The sequence below is a fragment of the Dipteris shenzhenensis genome, chromosome 11 (assembly GCF_047967505.1).
Source record: "Dipteris shenzhenensis isolate YYH24624 ecotype China chromosome 11, Dip_SZ_1.0, whole genome shotgun sequence".
Taxonomy (NCBI): domain Eukaryota; kingdom Viridiplantae; phylum Streptophyta; class Polypodiopsida; order Gleicheniales; family Dipteridaceae; genus Dipteris; species Dipteris shenzhenensis.
This window is the reverse complement of record NC_141606.1, coordinates 56,096,423-56,118,499: the sequence shown is the minus strand read 5'-3', so window position 1 is coordinate 56,118,499 and position 22,077 is coordinate 56,096,423. Positions and strand designations below refer to the sequence as shown.

Genomic DNA, 22,077 nt, shown 5'->3' with positions numbered 1-22,077 from the left:
ATTTGGACTATCATTGATAGATTCAGCAAACAAGCTCATTTCATTCCGGTTCGCAAAACCATAAAGGCAGATCATATGGCTAAGCTTTTCATGGCACAAATTTTTAAACATCATGGTATGCCTAAGTCCATTGTTAGTGATCGAGATCCCAGAATGACCAGTCTATTCTGGAGAGCTTTATTTGATAACATGGGGACGAATCTGAATTTTTCTTCTTCTTTCCATCCCCAGACAGATGGTCAAAGTGAAGTAGCAAATTCTACAATTTTGGATATGCTGAAATGCTACGTGGGTGACCAAAGTTCAGACTGGGAAAAGTACCTACCGTTAGTAGAGTTTGCTTACAATAATACAGTACATAGCTCTACAGGGAAAGCCCCTTTTGAGGTCATATATGGAAAGGTAATTTTGCCACCTATATTGAGGACCAAAGATGAAATATTTGAAGCTGATCAGTTTGTAAGAGACCTCCAGAGAGCTTACAGCCAAGTCCGGGCAGCAATTGAAAGGTCTCAAGAGAAACATAAAAGAGCTGCAAATAAGCATAGGAGACAGTTGGATCTTAAGGAAGGGGACTGGGTACTTTTGAGGTTTGAAAAAAGCTAGGCTCCGCAAGTTTAAAGGCAAACAGAAAGTGTATGCAAAGTTATCTCCCAGATACTATGGCCCTTTCAGGGTTACAGAAAGAATAAATGAAGTTGCATACAGATTAGCATTGCCAGAGCATTGGAGGATTCACAATGCATTCCATGTGAGTCTTCTAAAGAAATTCCAGGGACCAGAGCCTACAGAACCAGTATCAGAGGATCCACCAGAAGTGGATGAGCTGGAGGAAGTCCTTCAGCCAGAGCAAATTGTGTACCATACTGTACGTAAAGGCCCTCAGGGTAAGCAATTTTACAGGTTGCATTTCATTTTCATAGTTTGTAGTTTCTTTCTATAGAACTGCACTGGCCCACTTGGGTAAAGTGGCTTTCACCACGAATTGATTTAACCCACTTGATGAACCGGGTTAGCAAACTCCCGCAGATCCGGAGATGCATCAATTACGTTCAGTCAGGGGCATAGGAGCCAGAATGAAAACTAGCTTTCACCATTCCCCGCCGGGATGCCTGAGCTTGTTCTGTGACCTCCCCGGATTAGGCTTCCGTAGACTTGACTTGATTTCTTTTCAAGAATTGGGTATTATAGAAGTCTTAGCGTAGCCTACGGGAAGTAAATGCCCACGGGTTCGCTACTTTTGCACACAAACGGCTATCTTGTAAAATTCAAGAATTATACGGCATTAGATGCCAAGTGGATGGACGAAGACATGTTAACCGATCATCCACAGCTTTTGGATGTTTACAAGGAAGCTTTTCAGTTGAGGTCAACTGAATAGAAGCCGAGGGGATGTCACCACAATGTAAATATCCTAAGTCAAAGTACAGTTGACCATTTATTTGATCATAATTAAAGAGTTTTATATGTGTTAATTATGGTCAAAGAGTTATTTTAATGGTCAAAGGATTGACTACGGTCAAAGATACTTGACTTTAGTCAAGTAAACCTGACTACGGTCAGAGAGTGTTGACTTCGGTCAACAAGACTTGGCATGCGCCAAGAGGGTTAACCCCGGTTAACCAAGATGTGCCAACTTCGGTTGGAGAGACTTGGCTATAATTAAGGCGCCTCGACCCTTGGTCAAAGCTCTTTAATTATAATCAAGAGTGTTGACTCCGGTCAACCAGAGAATATATATATTTATTTGTATATATATTTGTTTAGATGTGCACATGTGTTCAGTGGGGACGCCCACCGTGACTAGAATTAGTCCACAGTATGTTATTTGCATGCAAAGCGCTAACAATTAATGGGTGCCATGGTGGTGCGCTTTAATTAATTGTTGCAGGTACTAGGAAGAATTATTTTTCCTAAGCGTAACGGGAGCCTGACAAGCATCTAGGAGGCGGTTCGTGTGACCGAGAGCTTTGAAGACTCCAGAATGGCCCTTAGTGGCATGTAATAGGACTTAGTCTAGATCTAGACAAGTGGCATGTTGCCAATTTGAATTGAGCTTGAAGCTCTTGTAATAAAGTGGATTTTTCACGTTTTGTAACGTGGAGAGGTTTCCAGACAGCTCTACGCTGAACTTCTGTAACAGATTTTTCTCTCATGAATAAAGACCTTCGGGGGGGTCCAGCCCGACGTTTTGTCCTGGGCCCTAGTGCATCTTCAGAGAGAGGGAGTGAGGGAGAGCTTATGAAAGTACAATTGCTGTCTTTTATGAGTAGTAATGGCTGTCTTTCAGTAGTGAGCCGGTTAATAGCAGCTCTGTGGTGATGTTGGCATCATCACCTGTGGCAAAGCCCCAAAGACTATTTGCAAGTAGCAGATTCTTCTCCATAAAACTCCACAGGGAATAATCAATTTATTCTTGTTGGGCCAAAACCCCAAACACATTTTCCAGGTTTTGATTCTGATTCTGAGCCATCTCAAATGTATGGACAAACTGTCCACCGATTCACGTGTTTGAATGATATTGGATTGACAAAATCACATTGCCCCACTGGCTAGTGCTTGCTAAACAATGCACAACTTTCACTAAAAGTAAAAAACTGTTTGGCACCTAGTACCAACAATGCAAGCAATGGAGAGCAAAAGCCCCAAATTGAGTGCAAGCAAAAGAAATAAATCCTTACCAGGGATTAACCACAAACACCTCAAATGAAAACTCGGTAGCTCAAACAGTGTTTGCCCAAAATCTTTCTCAAATTTGACTGGTCAATAATTGAGCTGAACGGGATTTGAGGCAAATGCACCCCCTCAGTGAGAGCTTTATCAACCTGAGCAAAACAGACTTCAACCTCCCTGGGGCTAGAATAGGAAGATACAAAGCTGTACGAACACTAAACACAGTGAGCGGCAGCGACCAGTTAGACTACTGGTGCACCAAGGCTCCTAGGGTGTCTGCAAGTCTGACAGAGGCCTATAATCTGAGGAAATGGTCAAAACACAGGTGCGGCCTGTTTAGAGACTGGTGCAGCAGCTCCAAAACAGCTCCAACAGTGGCGACCAAGAGAGGCAGGCTCAAAATTGAGCTCAGCTGGTCCAAAAAAAAGGCAGCTCCACAAAGTATGAGGCAATGAGGTGTTGGCTGACTGAAATAGAACCAGCCTGAAGCTTGAAGTATGGGCCTTTAGGGGTGTCGGCTGACTGGAATAGAGCTGGCAGCCTTCTTTATGATGCAATTGTTCCTTGAGGCTGGAAAGAGTGCACGACAGGTCCAAAATGAGCTTCCAAGGTGTTGACCAGGCCGAAAACAGAGGCGGCCTGGAGAAGCCCAAAACCGCAGGTGGCTGAGCAGAAAAGTGCCGTACAGCAGGCGGCTGGGGTACAACGTGCTGACCAGTAAGGTTTCTCGCCGATAGAACTTTACTCCCAGGCTTGGAATGGAGTAGGAAGGTGCGGGAATGGAATGTGGAGGTGCAGGGTAAGGCTTGGGCAGCCTTCTCTTTTACTAAATGTCAGAAAATGGGGGGAGGATAGAGAGTGAAGTCGGCTGGACTGAAGCAATATGAGATGCTGGAATTGCAAGAGAGTAGTGTAACTCACATTTTTAGGGCTATGTACCCTCAAAGTAAACAGTAAATTAACCCAAGGAGGAAAACCCCTAACTGGGGACAAAAGTGTAAGGTATCCACACTAACCTGCCAGTCACGTCTTACACGGTTATTATGCCAGAATTGCTTGATTGCTTACTTTCACGTAACAGTGTTAATTATATCCATCTTTGAGAATTTCCTGAAGCTTAAAGTTGGAGCTTGTTTATTGCCAAACTTAAAAGTTGACGTGGTTGATCATTTTTTGTCTGCCTAGCATGGAGGTAAATTTCTAATAGAGATATTTACTTATTTTAGTAACATTGTTGTTAATTTTCAGGACTGTCCGGAAAATTCTTAGACTGGATGAACACATTGCATTGGCTTTCGCTGGCCTCACAGCAGATGCTCGGGTCCTGGTAAACAGGGCACGGGTTGAGTGTCAAAGTCATAGACTGACTGTTGAGGACCCTGTAACAGTTGAATACATCACCCGCTATATTGCAGGACTACAACAAAAGTATACACAAAGTGGTGGGGTGCGGCCTTTTGGTATTTCTACTTTGATTGTAGGTTTTGATCCATATACAGGAGTTCCAGCTTTGTATCAAACGGATCCATCTGGAACATTTTCAGCATGGAAAGCAAATGCTACTGGTCGTAATTCAAATTCTGTACGAGAGTTCTTGGAAAAGAACTATACAGAAACTTCTGGAATGGAGACTGTGAAGCTGGCTATAAGAGCTCTTCTTGAAGTAAGTTCATCGTCAGTGCTGCATTTTTATAGATCAGTTGTGTCATGATTTTTTTAAGGATGCTTCAGTTGGGGGGGGGGGAGCTAAAATTAGTGGAAATCTGTCACTCAACAAAGTTGTGAGTTGGATTAGATTGTATGGGTCGAGTTCTTGAGTTTTGCTCTTCAGCATATCCTTTGTCATGGTTATTGCTGCCATTGTGTGTACTGAATGCTATCCTGTTATGTTTTCTGAGGTGACTTACCAAAATGTTGTAAAATCTTCAAAGCAGCTTCATGGTAGTGTGTCTGTTGCTTTGGCAAGGTTTTTGTTCTCTTATTTTTCTATTTGGAGAATCAGGTTGTTGAAAGCGGTGGGAAGAATATTGAGATTGCTGTTATGACTCGGGAGCAAGGATTACGCCTGTTAGAAGAGTCTGAAGTTGAAGGGATTGTCGCAGGAATAGAAGCAGAGAAAGCAGCTGCAGAAGCTGCCAAAAAAGGCCCTCCAAGGGATTCTTAACTGCGACGGTGTTGGGTAAGCTCGTATGCTGCCCACATGGTGTCCTCAATCTTGAGAGTGCCATCCTTGTGTTCGAATGGCTTGAGGTAGGAGAGCATGGTCTCTTTGGACCCAGAATTTTCCAAAAACTCAATCCAGCATAATTTAAAATATTACCTACATGCAGAACAAATATCATGTTCTTTGCTTTATGTTTTCTTGTTGGGGTTTTCTGGTTTTGTTATTTTGCATGCAAAGCAGCAGCCATACATCAGATTCATTCTTGGTCTTGAGTATTTGAGTTTGGTTGCCCTAAACTTTTGAGTAATCTTATGAACCGAGTGAGCTTTTCCCATCTTATTGGTATTACGTGTATTTATATGTATATATGCACATTTGTGTGAATTACACAGATGTGCTCTCATGGCTTTCTTTGTGTGTGTGTGTGAGAGAGAGAGAGAGAGAGAGAGGGGCTGAAGAGGTTGCAACAAGGTAATAATAATATGCCGAATAGATATGTGATGCAGCCCTAAGCAATACTGTCTCTTGACGTGTAACTCTCTCTCTCTCTCTCTCTCTTCGTTTGTAGAACTTTCTGCTGAGAAGGCATCTCACTTCTTACTTCCACGGCCTCGTATTTAGGACCATGAAAATCACTTTTGGCATTTGAATAAGTCTCTTTCTTGGTGGAGAACTTTTTGGTGCCTCTGGAACAGTAAGCTACCTCTCAAGCAAAGAGTATCTTTCTTGGTTGCCAGGCGCATTGCTTCTTCAGCTTGCCTCACTTGTTATCCACGAGAGACGGTCTTACATTTGTATTGGACTTGCCCTCCGGCTCAGGATTTCTTTTTTCACCCTCCACGTTGGGAAGCAGTTTTGGTTGTTTGGCATACATGCTTCCATGCCGGAGTATGATCAATTCTTCTCATGGTGTTGCTATTGGGCTCTTTGGTCATTGTATCGTGCTCGTACCATGCAATTATGTGAGCACTATTCAGTGACTGTTTTTCCCTACTTTCAAGCTTCGTTGCTTGGGTCTCTACAAGACGCTTATTCCGTTGGAGACTTTCCTTAGGCCCAGTTGGAAGTTTTTTAATACTGTTTTTAGTTTTAAGTAGTAGCTGTTCCACTTTGGGACAGCTATTAATGTACATTCTCTTCAATGCTAAGTTTTTTTTACAAAAAAAGGTGTGTGTGTGTGTGTGTGAGAGAGAGAGAGAGAGAGAGAGAGAGAGAGAGAGAATAATGTTTGTGGAGGCAAAAGCAAGCTGAAGAATGATTTCCATTACATCAGTTTAAGGCACACGGGGAGGGAGAGAGAGAGAAAGTTGTATTAATGTCTTCGACAGGTCTCGTGGCCTATGAGACAAAGTACAAGCAAGAAAGTAGCGCATATACCCATTGTGGGTTGAGGCAAAGGGCTTGCTAAGGTCCTTTTTGAGTACTAAGCTAAGTTAATAATCTCAAAACTTAGACAAGCAACGCTAATGGCGCCATGGTGGCTCTCCAATGAGATGCGAAAATATCTTGTATCACGGGGGCTGCGGTCTCCATGATCTTTGTATCTAAAAGCCATATCCAGGATAACTCCTCGGCTCGGACGATCTCCTTTGAGTAGAGCAGTGATGGGTCGAATCTCTATCATGCATGCTTTGGTTAGTGGTCATTGTGTCGCTAGCTCCATTCCATGTAGTCTCTTCTCACTGATCCAATTCTAGCCTCATGTCAACTATCTCCTCTAGCCCGATGTGTCTTGGGGTTGACTTAGGGATTGAAATCAATGACTTGTCGTTGTCTCTTGTGGTATTGTTGCCTCCTACTGTCTGATCTACTACAATGAGGTCTCTCTATCTTGACGGATCTCTCCATCAAATAGAGGCCAATGCAAACTTGATATGGGAAGTGGATCAGTCGGGAGAGAGGCTTGAACCCTTGTCCCTCCTATAGATATGTTAGATATGTTGTCAGATATGTGCGCGTTCCAAGTTGTGCTAACCCCACTCAGAGAGTTGTCTAAATGACTCTAATGCCAACTTGGCAACCTCTAGCTAGGCAAGGTCCATACCCTATGAGGAGGTCACTGTCTAGAACATGTGTTAGACCTACGAGGAGGTTGACGATGTATGTGGTTGCGGTGGTTGTGATGGAGTGCTAATGGTTGTTGGTGAGTGTGGTCCTGTGGACTCCTAGCTATGGCCCTATGGCGAACCAATGCCACTGTCCCTCTTGGTGGTGTCCTTGATCTGGTAATCATGGAGGGAAGGTTCGCTAGTCTAATCTATGCTTAAACTTGCTAGCACGTCTCGTCTCACACAGCGGTCCTTAAATTCATTGTCTCGTTGACCCTTGTTGGTCAGTAATGTCTGGTTGGACAAACTCAATAATCATGCTGTGAGTGGAGTCTAGATGCACACCTTGATCTCGCCTGTGTGCCCTAAGCAATTGCTCCCTATGTCGGATGGCCTTATGGATGAAAGTCACCAAGCATCTTTGAAATGGTAAGACATAAGACTAGAGAGGGGTTCGAAACCATCCCTGAGAGAGAGTGATAGTGACCTTTGATATCATAATATCCAAGGCATCAGAAGGCAAAGTGCTCCTCCAATTCAATCTCCCGCTAATCACACAAAGTACATATGTGACCTTCTTTGGGTAGGCCCTTTGCCTGTTCACCCTCAATGAGAACCTTATGTGTTGCAAAACTGCCCGATCGATATTCTAAAGGAGTGCTAGAGGTGGATTGGTGTGTATCTTGGTGGATCAATGTAGCTCTTTGTGGAAATCCGCAAGCAATAGCTGATCTTTACAAGAAGCTCATGGGGTGCCAACTAGGTCCTCAATGTGTGGAGTCGTAAGAGATCCTCTTCAATAACTTGGTTTGCCTCTCGGTATGTGAGCGGGAAAGAGGGGCCTGTAATGCTATACGGAAAGGGGGGTAGTCTATGTGGAGCCCCAGACTCTCAAACCATCTGCATCTACATGCATACTAGCACCTTTGGTGACCCTTATTGCTAAAGCCATGGACGGGGATAGGGGCAACCATAGTAGGTTATGTCATCTTGTAGTGTAAGAACCATATCTCTGATGTAGTAGAGATATGTGAGAAGCTAGAATATTGCATCAAGCTATAGTGGGGAAGCTCCAAACTTAGCCACTACTATCTGATGTGGGACTTAAGGCTTACTGGGGATCATTTTTGAGAGCATTAGAACCTGAAGTCTCTCAACTTGAGCATAGTTTGCCTCTAATAGGTCTAGCCCCCAACAAGCATTGCCAAACATACCCCAAAGAGAACCACATCATTTGCATAGATGAACATAAGGCATGACCCGTAGTTTGGACTCCCTTTCTACTGTGTGCTCAGACCCATTCTTCTAATTGATCAATGAATAAGAAAAAAGAGGATTGGTGAGAGCTGAGGCCTTGCTTGACCCCTATGTCACAACTTATGATTATTTTTTTCTTGGAGCTTGACACATCTACAGTGGTGTTGCTAGCTTGAATAGTATTTTCTCATACATTTTGAGTGTAGTTTCCCTAAGGGTGCTCGAGAGGTCTGTAGCTTTTGTAATCCTTACCACATTTTTTTCTAGAGTGTTATGTAAAAGGTTATCTTTATAATTTTGTATTACATAATTGCAAAATACATATTTATGCTCCAATACATTCAACCTTGTGTGAAAGGGTATATTACCAAAGATAGACTCCAAAAACTTATTGGTGAACAATTCCACAACATTGTAGCATGCAACGATAAAGGTGCATGGACATATCATCACTCGGAATCTGAAGCAAGGTGGTTAGCTCCTTTGTGTTGACATTTCCTATTATTTTGCAGCTGGTATGCTCCCTCATGGTCTTTGAATTTCCTAGAAGAGTTAATTATGGTCCTTGTTGAAATTCTTGATGGCATGGGTTAGTATCGTGATGATCCTAATAACCAATCCAAAAAAAAAAGTTTCAGCACTAGTAATAGTTCTATTAAATTGGAGGGCATTCCTGGAGATCCAGATAAACCAGAGTGCATGTGCTTTAGCAATTGTCTAGGTAGTCTGTTTCACTTTAGTAGAATCCTCTAGTAAGATAGACTTCCAGTTTAGAGGTTGCCCTAGCTATAATTGAGCTATTTTGTAGACTCTCCTAGCATAAGGGCGTGCAACAAAAAGGTGAAAGATATCTTCTTTTAGGCCAGAACAACGTTTACACTGCCCATCCCCCTTACCAATTTTGTGGCCCTTGGAAGGCGTCCAAGCAACCTTGTGTAAAATTAACCAAAGAAGGGTAGCCTTTTTTTGGGTACTTATTTTGTCCAAATTCTACCAAATCTAGTCTTCTAGCATAGGATAATGTCCCCTAGGTTCCATATGGAGGTGAGTACGTTGATGATTTCTCCAATATCATCTGTGGGAGTAGGGATGGAAAGCATGTGAGAAACGTTGATCCAAGTGAACTCCATTTCATAGTTTAGAGCTAATCCTCCCTACCATTGAGCATTTCCTTCCCACAAGGCTAATCTCGATCTTATTAACTCATCTCAACAAATTGGTTTGAAAGCCTAGATTGTCTTCTAATCTCCATCTAGCTTAGATTGTCTTCTCATCTCTAACTAGTTCATCCACCTGACCTGATCCCTTAACCATAATGTTCCCCAGGTTTGTAAACCTTTCTTTTGAAGCCTACTAGCTGTAATGAAGTCAACATCATTTAGAGGGGAATTATTATGAATCAAGACACAAAGTTCCTTTCCTAGAAAGGATGAGTTGACTTTTAATAGATGAAAGTTATCTAGAGGCACTTCCAAAAGTGACTGCCTTTGGTGGACCAAGGCTAAGGCAAAAATTTAACTGAGAGCATGGGATGGCCTTTTCACTTAACGGCCTTGGAGAGTCTGACCTACTTAAAATTTCTAGAGGGGAGATGAGCCGAGTCCAACTCTGGGTTAAGAAGAGATTTGAGGATTTAGAAAGCAGCTAGCTTAGTAGTAGCCTGTTTCATGCTACTATCCCAAAACCTTCTTCTTGCTTGGGTCTTATGCAGAAACTCCATGTTATCTTGGACATTCTCTTGTTGCCTCCCCAAAGAAAATATCCACATTTGGAAATGATTTTTCCAATCCAAATCTATAGGAATTCCAGCAAGGCAAGTAGGATCAAACAGAGGGCATATGCAGTGATCAAGAACCATCTTCTTGCCTACCAAATTGGGTTGGAAACCTCTCCATCTATCAAGCTTTTTGTTCAATCTCTTGCCACCTGTCCTTCATGGAGATTTCAAAGCCCATAGGTATACCCAAGAGTTTCAGAACAACACCCTTAAGAATCCTTTGGCATCCCAACTACACTAGCACGTCCTATCTTTCTCCACTCAGAGTAGCAGGAAAGTTTTTATCAAAGCTATGCTTATATATTAATATAAAATCTTGGCGAAATTTTTCTAGATCATTTCTTTAGTTTCACAATATTACTAGAATGTTGTACTTTTTTATATATTTTCTTTTAAAATTTGAAGGAAAAATGTAAATCTTGGTGAAACTTAAATTTTTTTGCATAAAAGTTTCAAAACTTGATGAATATTTCAAACATTAATTTTTATTAGGGCATATAAATGTTCGACGCCAATATAAAAGTTTAGCTTCTTAACAAAACTAACTTGAAAAAATCATCCATGCAGAGTAGCATACCTAGTTTTTAAGTGATTAATTTGTGGCCCCGACCAGACACTCTGAAAGCCCTCTGACGTCATTCTGAGTATTCCTTGGGGTATGGTTAGTGTCATCTACAAATTGTTGAGTGACTAACTTTCCTAAACCCCTGCTATGTCTTGTTTTATAGATGCCAACCCAAGGAATCTTAGCTTCTAAAAGGTGTCTCCCCTTGATGAAACCTTTTGTTCCTGTAAAATCCAGGAGTCCATCCTTCTCTAGATTCTCAAAGCAAGAGCCTTGGCAAAGATCTTGTAGCTACAGTTGAGCATGGTGAGGGTTCTCCAGTTTTTTAAATTATATTTTCTATTTCAAAACTTGAACCATGGGCTCATCATGCAGGATTCTGATTGCAACTATGTAATTGATGATGCTGTGAAGACGATGGTTGGGATGGGATGATGATACCAGAAAGCATCATGTTGCAACAACTGTTGGCAAGGATCTATTTGGTAATGTGTCAAGTTTGCTAATAAGCCTCAAATTCAACATACCTATGTTTTGAGCACATTTGTGATATTAGCTCACTTGTGTGTTAGCATACCTAAAAGTGTGTTGTTAGTAGGTGTGCTATTAACCACCTACCATTAAATCATTTGGTGATATATGCATATTGTTATTACCACAACTTATGTTAGCATATCTGTTAACATATGTGGTACCATATCCATTAGCAGAACATCTTTTAGCACATCTGCTAGTAGATCTGTGAGCACATCTATTAGCGCATTTGTTAGCACATCTATTATTAGTGGTTTTTAATTAGTACTTATAGCATATCTATTATTGGAATATATGCTAATTAGCATATCTATTATTAGCATATGTGCTTATTATCATCTGTTATTAACATATCTATTATTAAGAAAAAAACATATCTATTATTAGCATACGTGCTAATCAGCATGTATTTTTATTATCAGGTATGCTATTAGTAGATTTGTGCTATTCGCATATTGTTAATAGCACATCTATTATTAGCTTATGTACTAGTTAGCATATCAAGTATTCTATTAGCATGTATGCTAATTAGCATATCAATTACTAGCATATCTGTTATTAGCATATACGCTAATTAGCATTTCAATTTACTAGTATATTTGTTATTAACATATGTGCTAATTATCATATCATTGAGCACATGTGTTATTAGCATATATAAAATTGGCACATATGTTATTAGCATATATGTATGTTGATTGGTTAAAGCCACTATGACATATGTTTTCCCACTATTCCTTGAATCTATATTATGAAGTTATAGATGGTGAAGAGGAAAGCTCCTACCCTATCCTACCCTACACACCTTGGAGAGGATTTTTTTGCAAAGGAGGAGCTTGGAAAGGTGGCTACAACAAATGAATCAGGTGGAGAGGACATGAATCGGGTAGAGGACCTGGAGAGGACATCTTGCACCCAAAGGTCATCCCTAGTGAAGATGTGTTAGGACACCTGAAGAAGTGGATGCGATGAAAGATGATATCATTGAAGTATTTAATGACTTGAAAATGCTTGAGAACCAATTGGAGGCAACAACTACTATTCAAATGGACAATTGGAGGCAAAAACTACTATTGGACCAATTGGAGGCAACAACTACTATTTAGATGAAAATGGGGTGATGACAGTCCCTTGGAAAATGTGGTTGTTGCTAGGCTAGGCAAGAAGAAGTCCACTTCTGCTTCTCTACTTGAACCTTCAAAGAGACAAAAGATGCCATTTGGCACAATGGAGGATGCAACAATTATTAGGAATGGTGTTAAACCATGTGCATGCAAGAAGTTGTGATGTACACTTTGTCTTGTTGTTCAGGTCCATGCTAGAGTGGAACCAAGGGTTCAGCCCATGTGGGGTTCTTCTACTTTTGAAAACCTATATGTTGTCTAGCAAAGCCTGTGACTTGGTCTCCTATAGTTGTAAAGAATTCTTAATCTTGTTTATAAATGATAAATAAAATACCCTGCTTTGGAAAAACCTTGTAATATTGTTCTCTTACCATGGCAATCCCCATTGACATTTATTTAGATCTAACTAGCTTATGTTCTATGGTACTTTACTCAGCGTACTAGATATTATGCTCAGTACACAAGTTATGCTATTGGGTGCACACTGGTATACTTATGGTCCCAACTACCCTATGTTAGTTTGAATTCATGAAGAGAGTACTATCCTGCCTTTTGATTTTAAATGTCTCATTATGATTTAATATGGCTCGCTTTGAATCTATATGGACTCATTTTGATTTTATATGGCTCATCTTGATTTTATATGTATGTATGGATCCTGATGATGTACATGAAGTTTTATTTGAAACACTATTAGGCCAACCTTTTAGCCCCTTGATTGAGCTAAGTGGAGCATGGTTTATTATGGGCGTCATGCTATAGGAATCGTGGCATTGGTGGGATTTAGTCCCATATCACTACAAGGCATAGGTCCTTTTTCGACGAAAATACCGACCTTTTTTACACTAAAAAGTTTTTTTTTTAAACGGGCACAAAGGTCGTTATTTACGTCACGACAAGCGTCGAAAAAGAACGGTCGCTATATAGCAACACCAATAAATGTCGCTATATAGCGACACTGGTAAATGTCGCTATATAGCAACATTGGTAAACGTCACTTTATAGCGACAATAAACAGAAGCTTAAAAAAAACATTAGTGGGGCTAAACAGAGCCACAACAAGCCCTGTTTTGCCCCACTAATGTTTTTTATTTAGTAATTACAAAAGAATGTTTTTTATTACAAAATTTCCCTTGTGGAAAGGGTGATACAAAATCGCTCAAATGAACCGAGCGACAGAAGCATATACATGTCGAAGATATATAACATTATTTGCTACAAAATTACCCTTTCGAAAAGGGTGATACAAAATCGCTCAAACGAGCCGATATACAAAAGCATATATATGGCGAAGTATATGCAAACTACTACTAATACTGCTCATCCAAATCATCATCATTGTCCTCATCCTTGTTCTCATCTTGCTGGCCTGATCCTTGGCCCTCATGAGGTGCGCCTAATAATCCTTGGCCCTCGTCGAAGCCGTGTAAGCCTAATCCCTCATCATCACCACTCACCTCCACTGATGGGGTGTTCGAGCTTTGATTCTAAGAGTGAAACCATATTAATTGGAACTTAAAGAATAAAACAGTTTAAAACGTGAGATTACAAGTAGGAGTAGACTTATACCGTGCGAGCAGCCACCTCAGCCCAATCGATCGTTGCTCCCAGTGCCTCTTGCTCAATAAACCACGGCGTCGTTCCTACGAGAAACACGTGTCTCATCTCTGAGTCTGTAGGAAGGCGACCCATCGCAGCTTGTTGTGGGCCCAATTTATGAGAGTTAGATAAAGTGCATGTAATATGTAGTAAAACAAATAGAACAATACATTAAATGAGAAGAAGTAGACTTACCACGGTTGCCTCGAACGCCAACCGTCCGCCTGCACCAAAGTGCGAAGTACCTACGGAGTCCAGCCGTCTCTCGCAGCCCTCCTCTGACCCTCGAACATTTCGGGATGTTCTGCTTCTTGAAAAACTTCCAATCAACTTTGTCTGCCCAACTGGGTTTAGCCTTTCTTTTTGCAATGGAAGTACGCAAGGTTGACCTACGATGCTTCAAGACCAAACCCATGCGCTCTTGCATGTAATTCTCATTGAACTTTCAATTTGGGGGGTTAGGGTATTTTCTTTTCAATTCATCGATGATTGCTTGCTTCTTTTGGTCATCTTGGTACCGCCAGTCAGTATAGCTATGCCACTCCTGAAGTGGTGGCTCATCAACCGCCTCATGGTGGCCATCACTACTGCGCCCTTTTTATCTTCTATTATCTCTCTAGCAGCCGTGATTTGATAGGATAGGTCCTCGACTAGGTAAGGAGGACTCATGCTAGTGGCAGAGTCAGAGCGAGTGGTGTTTGTGCGAGCGCTTCTAGAGCGAGGAGTAGCAATGGGAGTAGGAGAGGGCAAGGAACTTGACTAGTACTGGGTTTAGGACCAAGTGGAGACCTGTAGGGATGTGAGTGTGCTGACTTGTCTACATCTCTCAAGTCAGCACAACATAAGCGACCCCTCCTACTCTTCCTTCTCTTACGATGGGCATGCTCAGGTGATGACCCCTCAATCGAAGGGGCTAGAGGGGATGGTTGGACAGTAGGTCCAGCCGTCGGTGTAGGAGAGGGATTTGCTGAGGTCCTTTGGGATAGTAGAGAGAAGAATCTCGCTGCCTCCTCATCGATCATCTGTGCGACAAAATCGTTGGGACTCCCGACAAAGCCATGGGCTACTTAGCAAAGGAGTTCCCCGAGGGGTAGTCATAGTGCTATGTCCGAGAGGAGTCTCGCAGGGGTAGGCCCCTGAGGTGTCGCCTGAGTGGAATCAAAGTCCTCTGGAGAATAAAGATCATGATGTCTCCTCCTACGAGGGTTTTCGTACTCGTCAGATGTGTGACGTGATCTAATGTCTAATTTAGGGCGATTGGACAAACGTAGACACAAACACGAAAACAAAAAACAAAAACTAAGAGCGGGTAAGAAGCGGAAAGACAATTAATTACTTGTGACAATGATGAAATTCAAACTTAAGAAATTACGGGCAGGCAATTAATCACTTGTGAAAATTATGAAATGACATCAATGCATAAAGGATAAATATGAAAGGAGAATTATTTACTTAAGACAATTATGAAAAGCTAATTTTGAAAAGACAAATATTTATGAAAGACAAGTGGAATCCAATAAGATTTTCATATATATATATAAATTAGAGACCAAATTTATGTCTCCAAAATTATGTATATAAAAAAAATATGTCTCCAAAGTATGCTTAAGAAAAATTTGTCTCCAAAAGAGACATTCTCCAAAACTGGTGGAGGAGGTCTACTACTCTGCGTTACTATCCAAAATTATGTATATAAAAAAAATATGTCTCCAAAGTATGCTTAAGAAAAATTTGTCTCCAAAAGAGACATTCTCCAAAAATGGTGGAGGAGGTCTTCTACTCTGCGTTACTATCTGAGGTACTTTCCTCCTTCGCACTGCTAGGCGGGTCACTGGGGACCTCATCCTCCACCTCTTCTAATATGGGGTCATGCTCTTCAACAATTATGTACTCGCAATCCATGAATGCCTCCACACAATCCATTATGTCCTTTACACAATCATATTTGAGGCTCCACCGGTCGTGGCGGTCTCTCCACAACCTATGAAGATCCCGTAGGTTGTGTCGTGTGTTCCTCAGTAACCCTTGCTCCACTACCCTTCGGCTTGGACCCCACCTAGAAGCACGCACCCCCATGTTGTACTTCACCCAGTCACTCTCTTGCGCAATCTTCTCTTTTACATGAGCTAGTAGTGAAGCTATGTCTATAATCCCTGTGATGTGGGGAACCGGGTTGGGGTTTAGGGAGGACACCTGTGGGTGAGGGCGTGGTTGTTCCATTTAGAATCTGTTTGAAAAAAAAAAGAACCAAATACAGCTAAGGACCATGTGAAAAAAGAATTGAATACGACTAAGGAGAAGGAAATAAGCATATGCATAAGATGGAAAGCATATGCATAAGAGAAGGAGAAGCATAAGAGAAGGAGAGGGGAAAAGAAGAGAAAGAAGAGGGGAAAAGAGATTGAAAGAGGGGAAAAGAACCAAATATGCATAAGAGAAAAAAGAGATTGAAAGAGGGGAAAAAGAAGAGGGGAAAAGAAGAGAAGAAAGAGGAAAAAGAGATTGAAAGAGGGGAAAAATAAGAGGGGAAAAGAAGAGAAGAAAGAGGGAAAAAGAGATTGAAAGAGGGAAAAAAGAAGAGGGGAAAAGAGCATAAGCATAAGAGAAGGAAGAGGGAAAAAGAGATTGAAAGAGGGAAAAAAGAAGAGAAGTAAGAGGGGAAAAAGAAGAGAGGAAAAGAGCATAAGCATAAGAGAAGGAAGAGGGAAAAAGAGCATAAGCATAAGAGAAAAAGAAAGAAAGCATATGCTTATGCTTATGCATGAGCATATGAGCATAAGAGAAAAAGAGGGGAAAAGAAGAGAAAGAAAAGGGGAAAAGAGATTGAAAGAGGGGAAAAAGAAGAGAAGGAAAGGAGGGAAAAAGAGATTGAAAGAGGGGAAAAGAGATTGAAAGAGAGGAAAAAGAAGAGAAGAAAGAGGGGAAAAAGAAGAGAGGAAAAGAGCATAAGCATAAGAGAAGGAAGAGGGAAAAAGAGCATAAGCATAAGAGAAAAAGAAAGAAAGCATATGCTTATGCTTATGCATGAGCATATTGAGAGTGCTCTCAACGGAAGCAAGAACGGAAGATCAACGGAAGCAAGAACGGAAGAGGGAGAGAGAAACAGAGAGCCACATAAGTTTTGGTGGGTGCAGAACACCCTAATCTTCTTTTTCATTCATTTATATATGTGTTTGAGTATTGTACATAACCGGGGTAAAGGCACAGTGACCTTTAACCCCCACAACCTCCCACTTAAAGGACAATGTGCCTTTAAGGGAGAACAACCAGTGAGCATACTATCCAATGCCCATCAATACACGACAATACTCAAACAACTGACTAGGTAGACTCTTCGTTAGCATATCTGCAGGGTTATCATCTGTATGAACCTTGACAAGCTCTATGCGCTTGTCCTCAAGTACCTTCCTGATGAAATGGTACCTGACCTCAATGTGTTTGGTCTTTGCATGAAAGATCAGATTCCGTGCTAGCTAAATAGCACTCATGGAATCACTATGCAATGTCGGTACACCTGTATGAATCCCCAAATCTCCCACTAGCCGATCAAGCCATATAGCCTCCTTGCAACCCTCTGTGGCTGCAAATACTCAGCCTCTGTGGTAGACAAAGCAATGCACTTCTGTGCGTGAGACATCCACGACACTGCACTACCTGCAAAGGTGAACACATAACCAGAAGTGGATCTCCTATTATCCACATGCCCTGCATAGTCTGAATGTGTGTACCCAAGTACACGCATGTCTCCTCTACCAAAACAGATGCACATCTCCTTGGTACCCTTCATGTACCTCATGATGCACTTAACTGCCTCCCAATGCCTCTTTCTTGGATTAGCCATATACCGGCTAACAACTCCCACTGCAAATGCAATGTTTGGTCTAGTAGCTATCATAGCATACATAAGACTCCCAACCGCTGATGCATAAGGAACCTTGGCCATCATGGCCCTTTCCTCATCTGACTTGGGACTATCTGTATGACTCAATTTCACATATGGAGGCAATGGAGTACTCACTGCCTTCCCCTCCTCCATATTGAAACATTGCAATACTTTTGTAACATACTCCTTCTGTGAAAGCCAAAGAAGTTTCCTACTCCGATCACGTGTGATGCGCATACCAAGAATATGACCTGCAAGTCCCAAATCCTTCATATCAAAGGCCTCATGCAACATGGCCTTTAATGCATCTAGCTCAGAAGTACTCTTGCTAGCCAATAGCATATCATCCACATATAGTGCTAGGATTATCAGGCTATTATCCTTAGCCCTTTTAGTGTAGAGGCAGTGATCAATTTCACTCCTTCTAAAATCCTGGGACCGAATGAAAGCATCAAACTTCTGATACCATTCTCTAGGCACTTGCTTAAGACCATAGAGACTCTTCTTCAGCTTGCAAACTAAATGCTCTTTGCCCTTTTCTTCAAAGCCTTCCGGCTGCACCATGTAAATTTCCTCATGCAAATCCCCATGCAAGAAATCTGTCTTGACATCCATTTGCATAATCTCCATATCCTCTGCTGCCACTAGTCCAAGCATGCATCTAAGTGTAGTCATCTTCACAACTGGAGAGAATATCTCATCAAAGTCCACACCCTTCTCTTGCTTGAACCCTTTAGCAACCAAACGGGCCTTGTACCTAGGCACATCATCACCTGTGACCTTCATTTTGTAGACCCATTTACATGGCAATGCTTTCTTTCCATGTGGCAAAGAAACCAAGTCCCAAGTCTTATTCTTCATAAGTGAACTCATCTCTGATTGCATAGCATACTCCCACTTGCGTTGATCCTCATGCATCATAGCCTCTCTATAGCAAGAAGGCTCCCCGCAATCAGTAAGCATCACATAGTCTACCCCTGGAACAAACCTATCAGGTGGTCTAGACACTCTAGATGATCTTCTCAAGGGCATTTCAACTTACTGTCCCACCTGCATATCAGCCACATTTGGCTCATCATTTCCACCAATAGATGATCCATCATCTACCCTTGATTGTATACCTGTGGGAGTACTTGGTGGTACCATTTCTTGCACATTTGGTGCATGGACAGCTTGCTGTCTATCAACATATGCAGGTGGATTCACATCTTGGAAAGTGATTCTCCTCATGTCCACATCCCTCATGGGTGTCTTATGCATCTTCTTCTCATTGAAGACTACATCATGGCTGCGTATGATCTTCTTTGCTTCTGGAACCCAGAGACGATAGCCCATCTCTCCACTTTCACCATAACCCAGAAAGATGCATTTCCTAGACTTAGGATCTAGATCTATTGATCACATGCACTACAGTCTTCATTGCCTCAGCCCAAAAACCACCAGAAAGACTTGCATTGGAAAGCATGCATTGCAACCTTTCTTGAATGGTACGGTTCATCTTTTCTGCAACTGGATTTTGTTCTGGAGTACAAGGGGATGTGAGCTCCCTCTTAATCCCACGTGTATCACAGAAATGCTGAAAGTCATGAGAGAGATACTCTCCACCATTGTCAGTTCGTAGGCATTTAAGCGTTCTACCTGACTGATTCTCAACCAAGGCCAGCCATTTCTGAAATACCTGGAACACATCACTCTTCCGAGCTATAGCATAAGCCCACACTTTCCTAGTTGCATCATCAATGAATGTCACATAGTATTTAGCCCCGCCTAATCACCGTGTAGGCATGGGACCACATACGTCTGAATGCACCAAACAAGCTTTTCAAACTCTTTCTTTCCCCTTCTTTTATGGGCTGATTTAGTCTGCTTCCCATAGAGACAGTGCTCACAAAATTCAAAATCAGAAAAACTCAAATGCGGTACATAACCCAAATGGCATAAGAGTTTCATTCCATTCTGGCTCATTTGCCCCAACCTGCAATGCCACAAAGAAGTGCTTGGCTGCTCGGTTATTGCAACAACATGATCAAATACCCCTGATACATGTAAGGGATACAAAGTCCCGCACTTGGCACCCCTGGCCAAAAGCATAGAGCCCTTCTGAATTTTCCAACTCTGAAAGCCAAAAGTGGTGTGAAAACCAGCATCATCTAGCTGACCCACTGAAATAAGACTCTTGGTCAACTTAGGCACATGTCTCACATGTTTCAAAATAAATGCAGACCCATTTGCAAAAGAAAACTTTATGTCACCTACTCCCACTATGTCACATGCATAGTCATTTCCAAGATGCACACAACCTCTCTTTCCACTGGCATAAGTGGAGAACCATTCCCTATGGGGAGTAACATGGAATGAAGCACCAAAATTCAAAATCCAATCTTGGGAATATGCATCATCTGAAGTGGTAAGCAACTCTGCAGATAAACTAGACATGAAGAGAACGTCATTGTCACTATAATGTGTGACTGCATTGATCTCCTCGATCTTCACCTTTACTTTGTCCTCCCTTGGACTCTCTTCCTTTTGATTTGCACCCCAATTTGCATTCTTTTTCTTATCCTTTTGCTCTCTTTTCAGCTTGTAGCAATCCTTTTTCATATGGCCCTTCTTGCCACAGTGTTAACACTCAATGTTCCATACCCTGGATTTGCTATGAGACTTCCCTCTTTCTTGGGACTTCCCCCTAAACTGTGATCTCCCCCTTTGCACATTTAAGGTTGCATCCTGCTTATTGCCATCTATAGACTTCCGTCTAATCTCCTTGGCCAACAAGCTACCCACAACATCATCAAATTTCAGTACTCCACTAGGTGCAGAGTTACTGACAGCTGTACGGAAGGTATCCCATGAGGATGGCAATGAACATAAGAGAAATATTGCCTTAGTCTCCACATCAAAATTCATCTTCTGAGCCTGAATCTGGTTGAAAATAATATTGAATTCATTCAAGTGAGAAGTAATGGAGACCCCTTCCTTCATCTGCAGCTCAAACAACCTCTTCATGAGGTAAATTTTATTAGAGGCAGTTTCCTTTTCATAAGTGGCACACAGTTTCTTCCACAAATCTTCCGTACTCTACTCATTTACTACTGTGAAATAAACTGACTCTGCAAGATGAAGTCTAATAGTAGATTTTGCTAATGCATCCAACTCATTCCAATCATCCTCAGACATATTTGCAGGCTTAGCTTCAATCTGTGCCAAGGGTTTAATCTGCTTCTTTTGAATAAGCACATCCTTATTTGTTCTTTCCACAAAGAAAAGTTTGTCCCATCAAACTTTTTAATGCCTAAAAACTCCTTTTTAGACATGGAAGAGGATGCCATGATGCAAATGAAGCAAAAATCCCAAATGCTAGTGCCTACAAGAGAGAATCACACCAAATACCACGTGCACCCAAATGTGTATGCCACAATAGAGTGAAATATCACCAAAACTCATGTCTCAAAGAATCTGACTCATGTGCATATACTATGCATCCATATGAGCAAATCTGGCCCAAAAGAAAATGCCAACTGCAATGGCAATCCAAAATGCCAATAAGTGCCAAATGACTCAAGCATAAACACCGTCCACTGGCATATGCATTAATAATATCTCATCCAAGAGAGCATAGCACTATCAGTGCATCACCTGCAATGTGTCAAAGCTGTCCCTCAGCATAAAATAGCATCCATGTGCAAAGCGTCCATAAAAAATAGCATTCCACAAGGCAATTTGGGCCTATCAACGCATCCAATAAGGACCGCAATGCATCCAAATGGCCTATAAATCATCCACTACAACCCAATGCACACCACGAATGAGTGCACACTGCTCAAACTACAACCAGAGTGATCTGCATAAGGTATGCTCAAGAAAACATGGTCCCATGGTAATGACCGCTACTGAAAATAGAACCTGAGATGCCTCAAAACATGGGCGCCATTGCATAATCGGACTCAGTAAGAAATTCTGCAAATATCTCTCTTTTGTCGGAACTCCAAAATCCCAACCGATGAGTGAGAAATGGGAGTCAACACTTATTCACTGCCATGTGGCATAAATCTAAGGTTTCAAAACCTTAGAATGAAAAATGCATAATAGAGAGACGAAATCGAATACACAGATACTATAACTCTGAAAATCCTCCACCGAATCGTGTAAGAACTGACAGGTAGGGGTTTTTGGGCGTCGGAAATGCAATGGGACAGACAGTTTTGGAAACCGTGGTCTCAATCACTGGGTCCAACACACGGACTGAAAAACGTTTTTGGAAACAGAGCTGTTTGTAAACTCCACCGGAGTGCGAATGATGAGCAACATAGAAGTTTTAGGACCTCCTGATTCCACCGGAACTGACAGATCTGCAAATGGTTGCTCCAAACTTGAGTTCCAACACCCGGGTAGAAAAATGCAGAAATTGACACAGTGAGTCAGAAATCCAATGAAATGATCCTAGATTCAAGAA

General features: G+C 41.7%; 1 protein-coding gene across 1 annotated transcript in view; it reads left to right on the top strand.

Annotated features, from left to right (window-relative positions):
- The window catches only part of LOC147897214 (proteasome subunit alpha type-7), a 29,894-nt gene extending 24,866 nt beyond the window's left edge, over positions 1-5,028 (top strand). The window contains exons 2-3 of the mRNA XM_087381984.1: positions 3,922-4,336; positions 4,676-5,028. Of these exons, the coding sequence (XP_087238110.1) occupies positions 3,922-4,336; positions 4,676-4,837 (577 nt within the window). The 3' untranslated portion in view covers positions 4,838-5,028. The remainder of the gene's footprint in view (positions 1-3,921; positions 4,337-4,675) is intronic.
- The last annotated feature ends 17,049 nt before the right edge of the window (positions 5,029-22,077 follow it).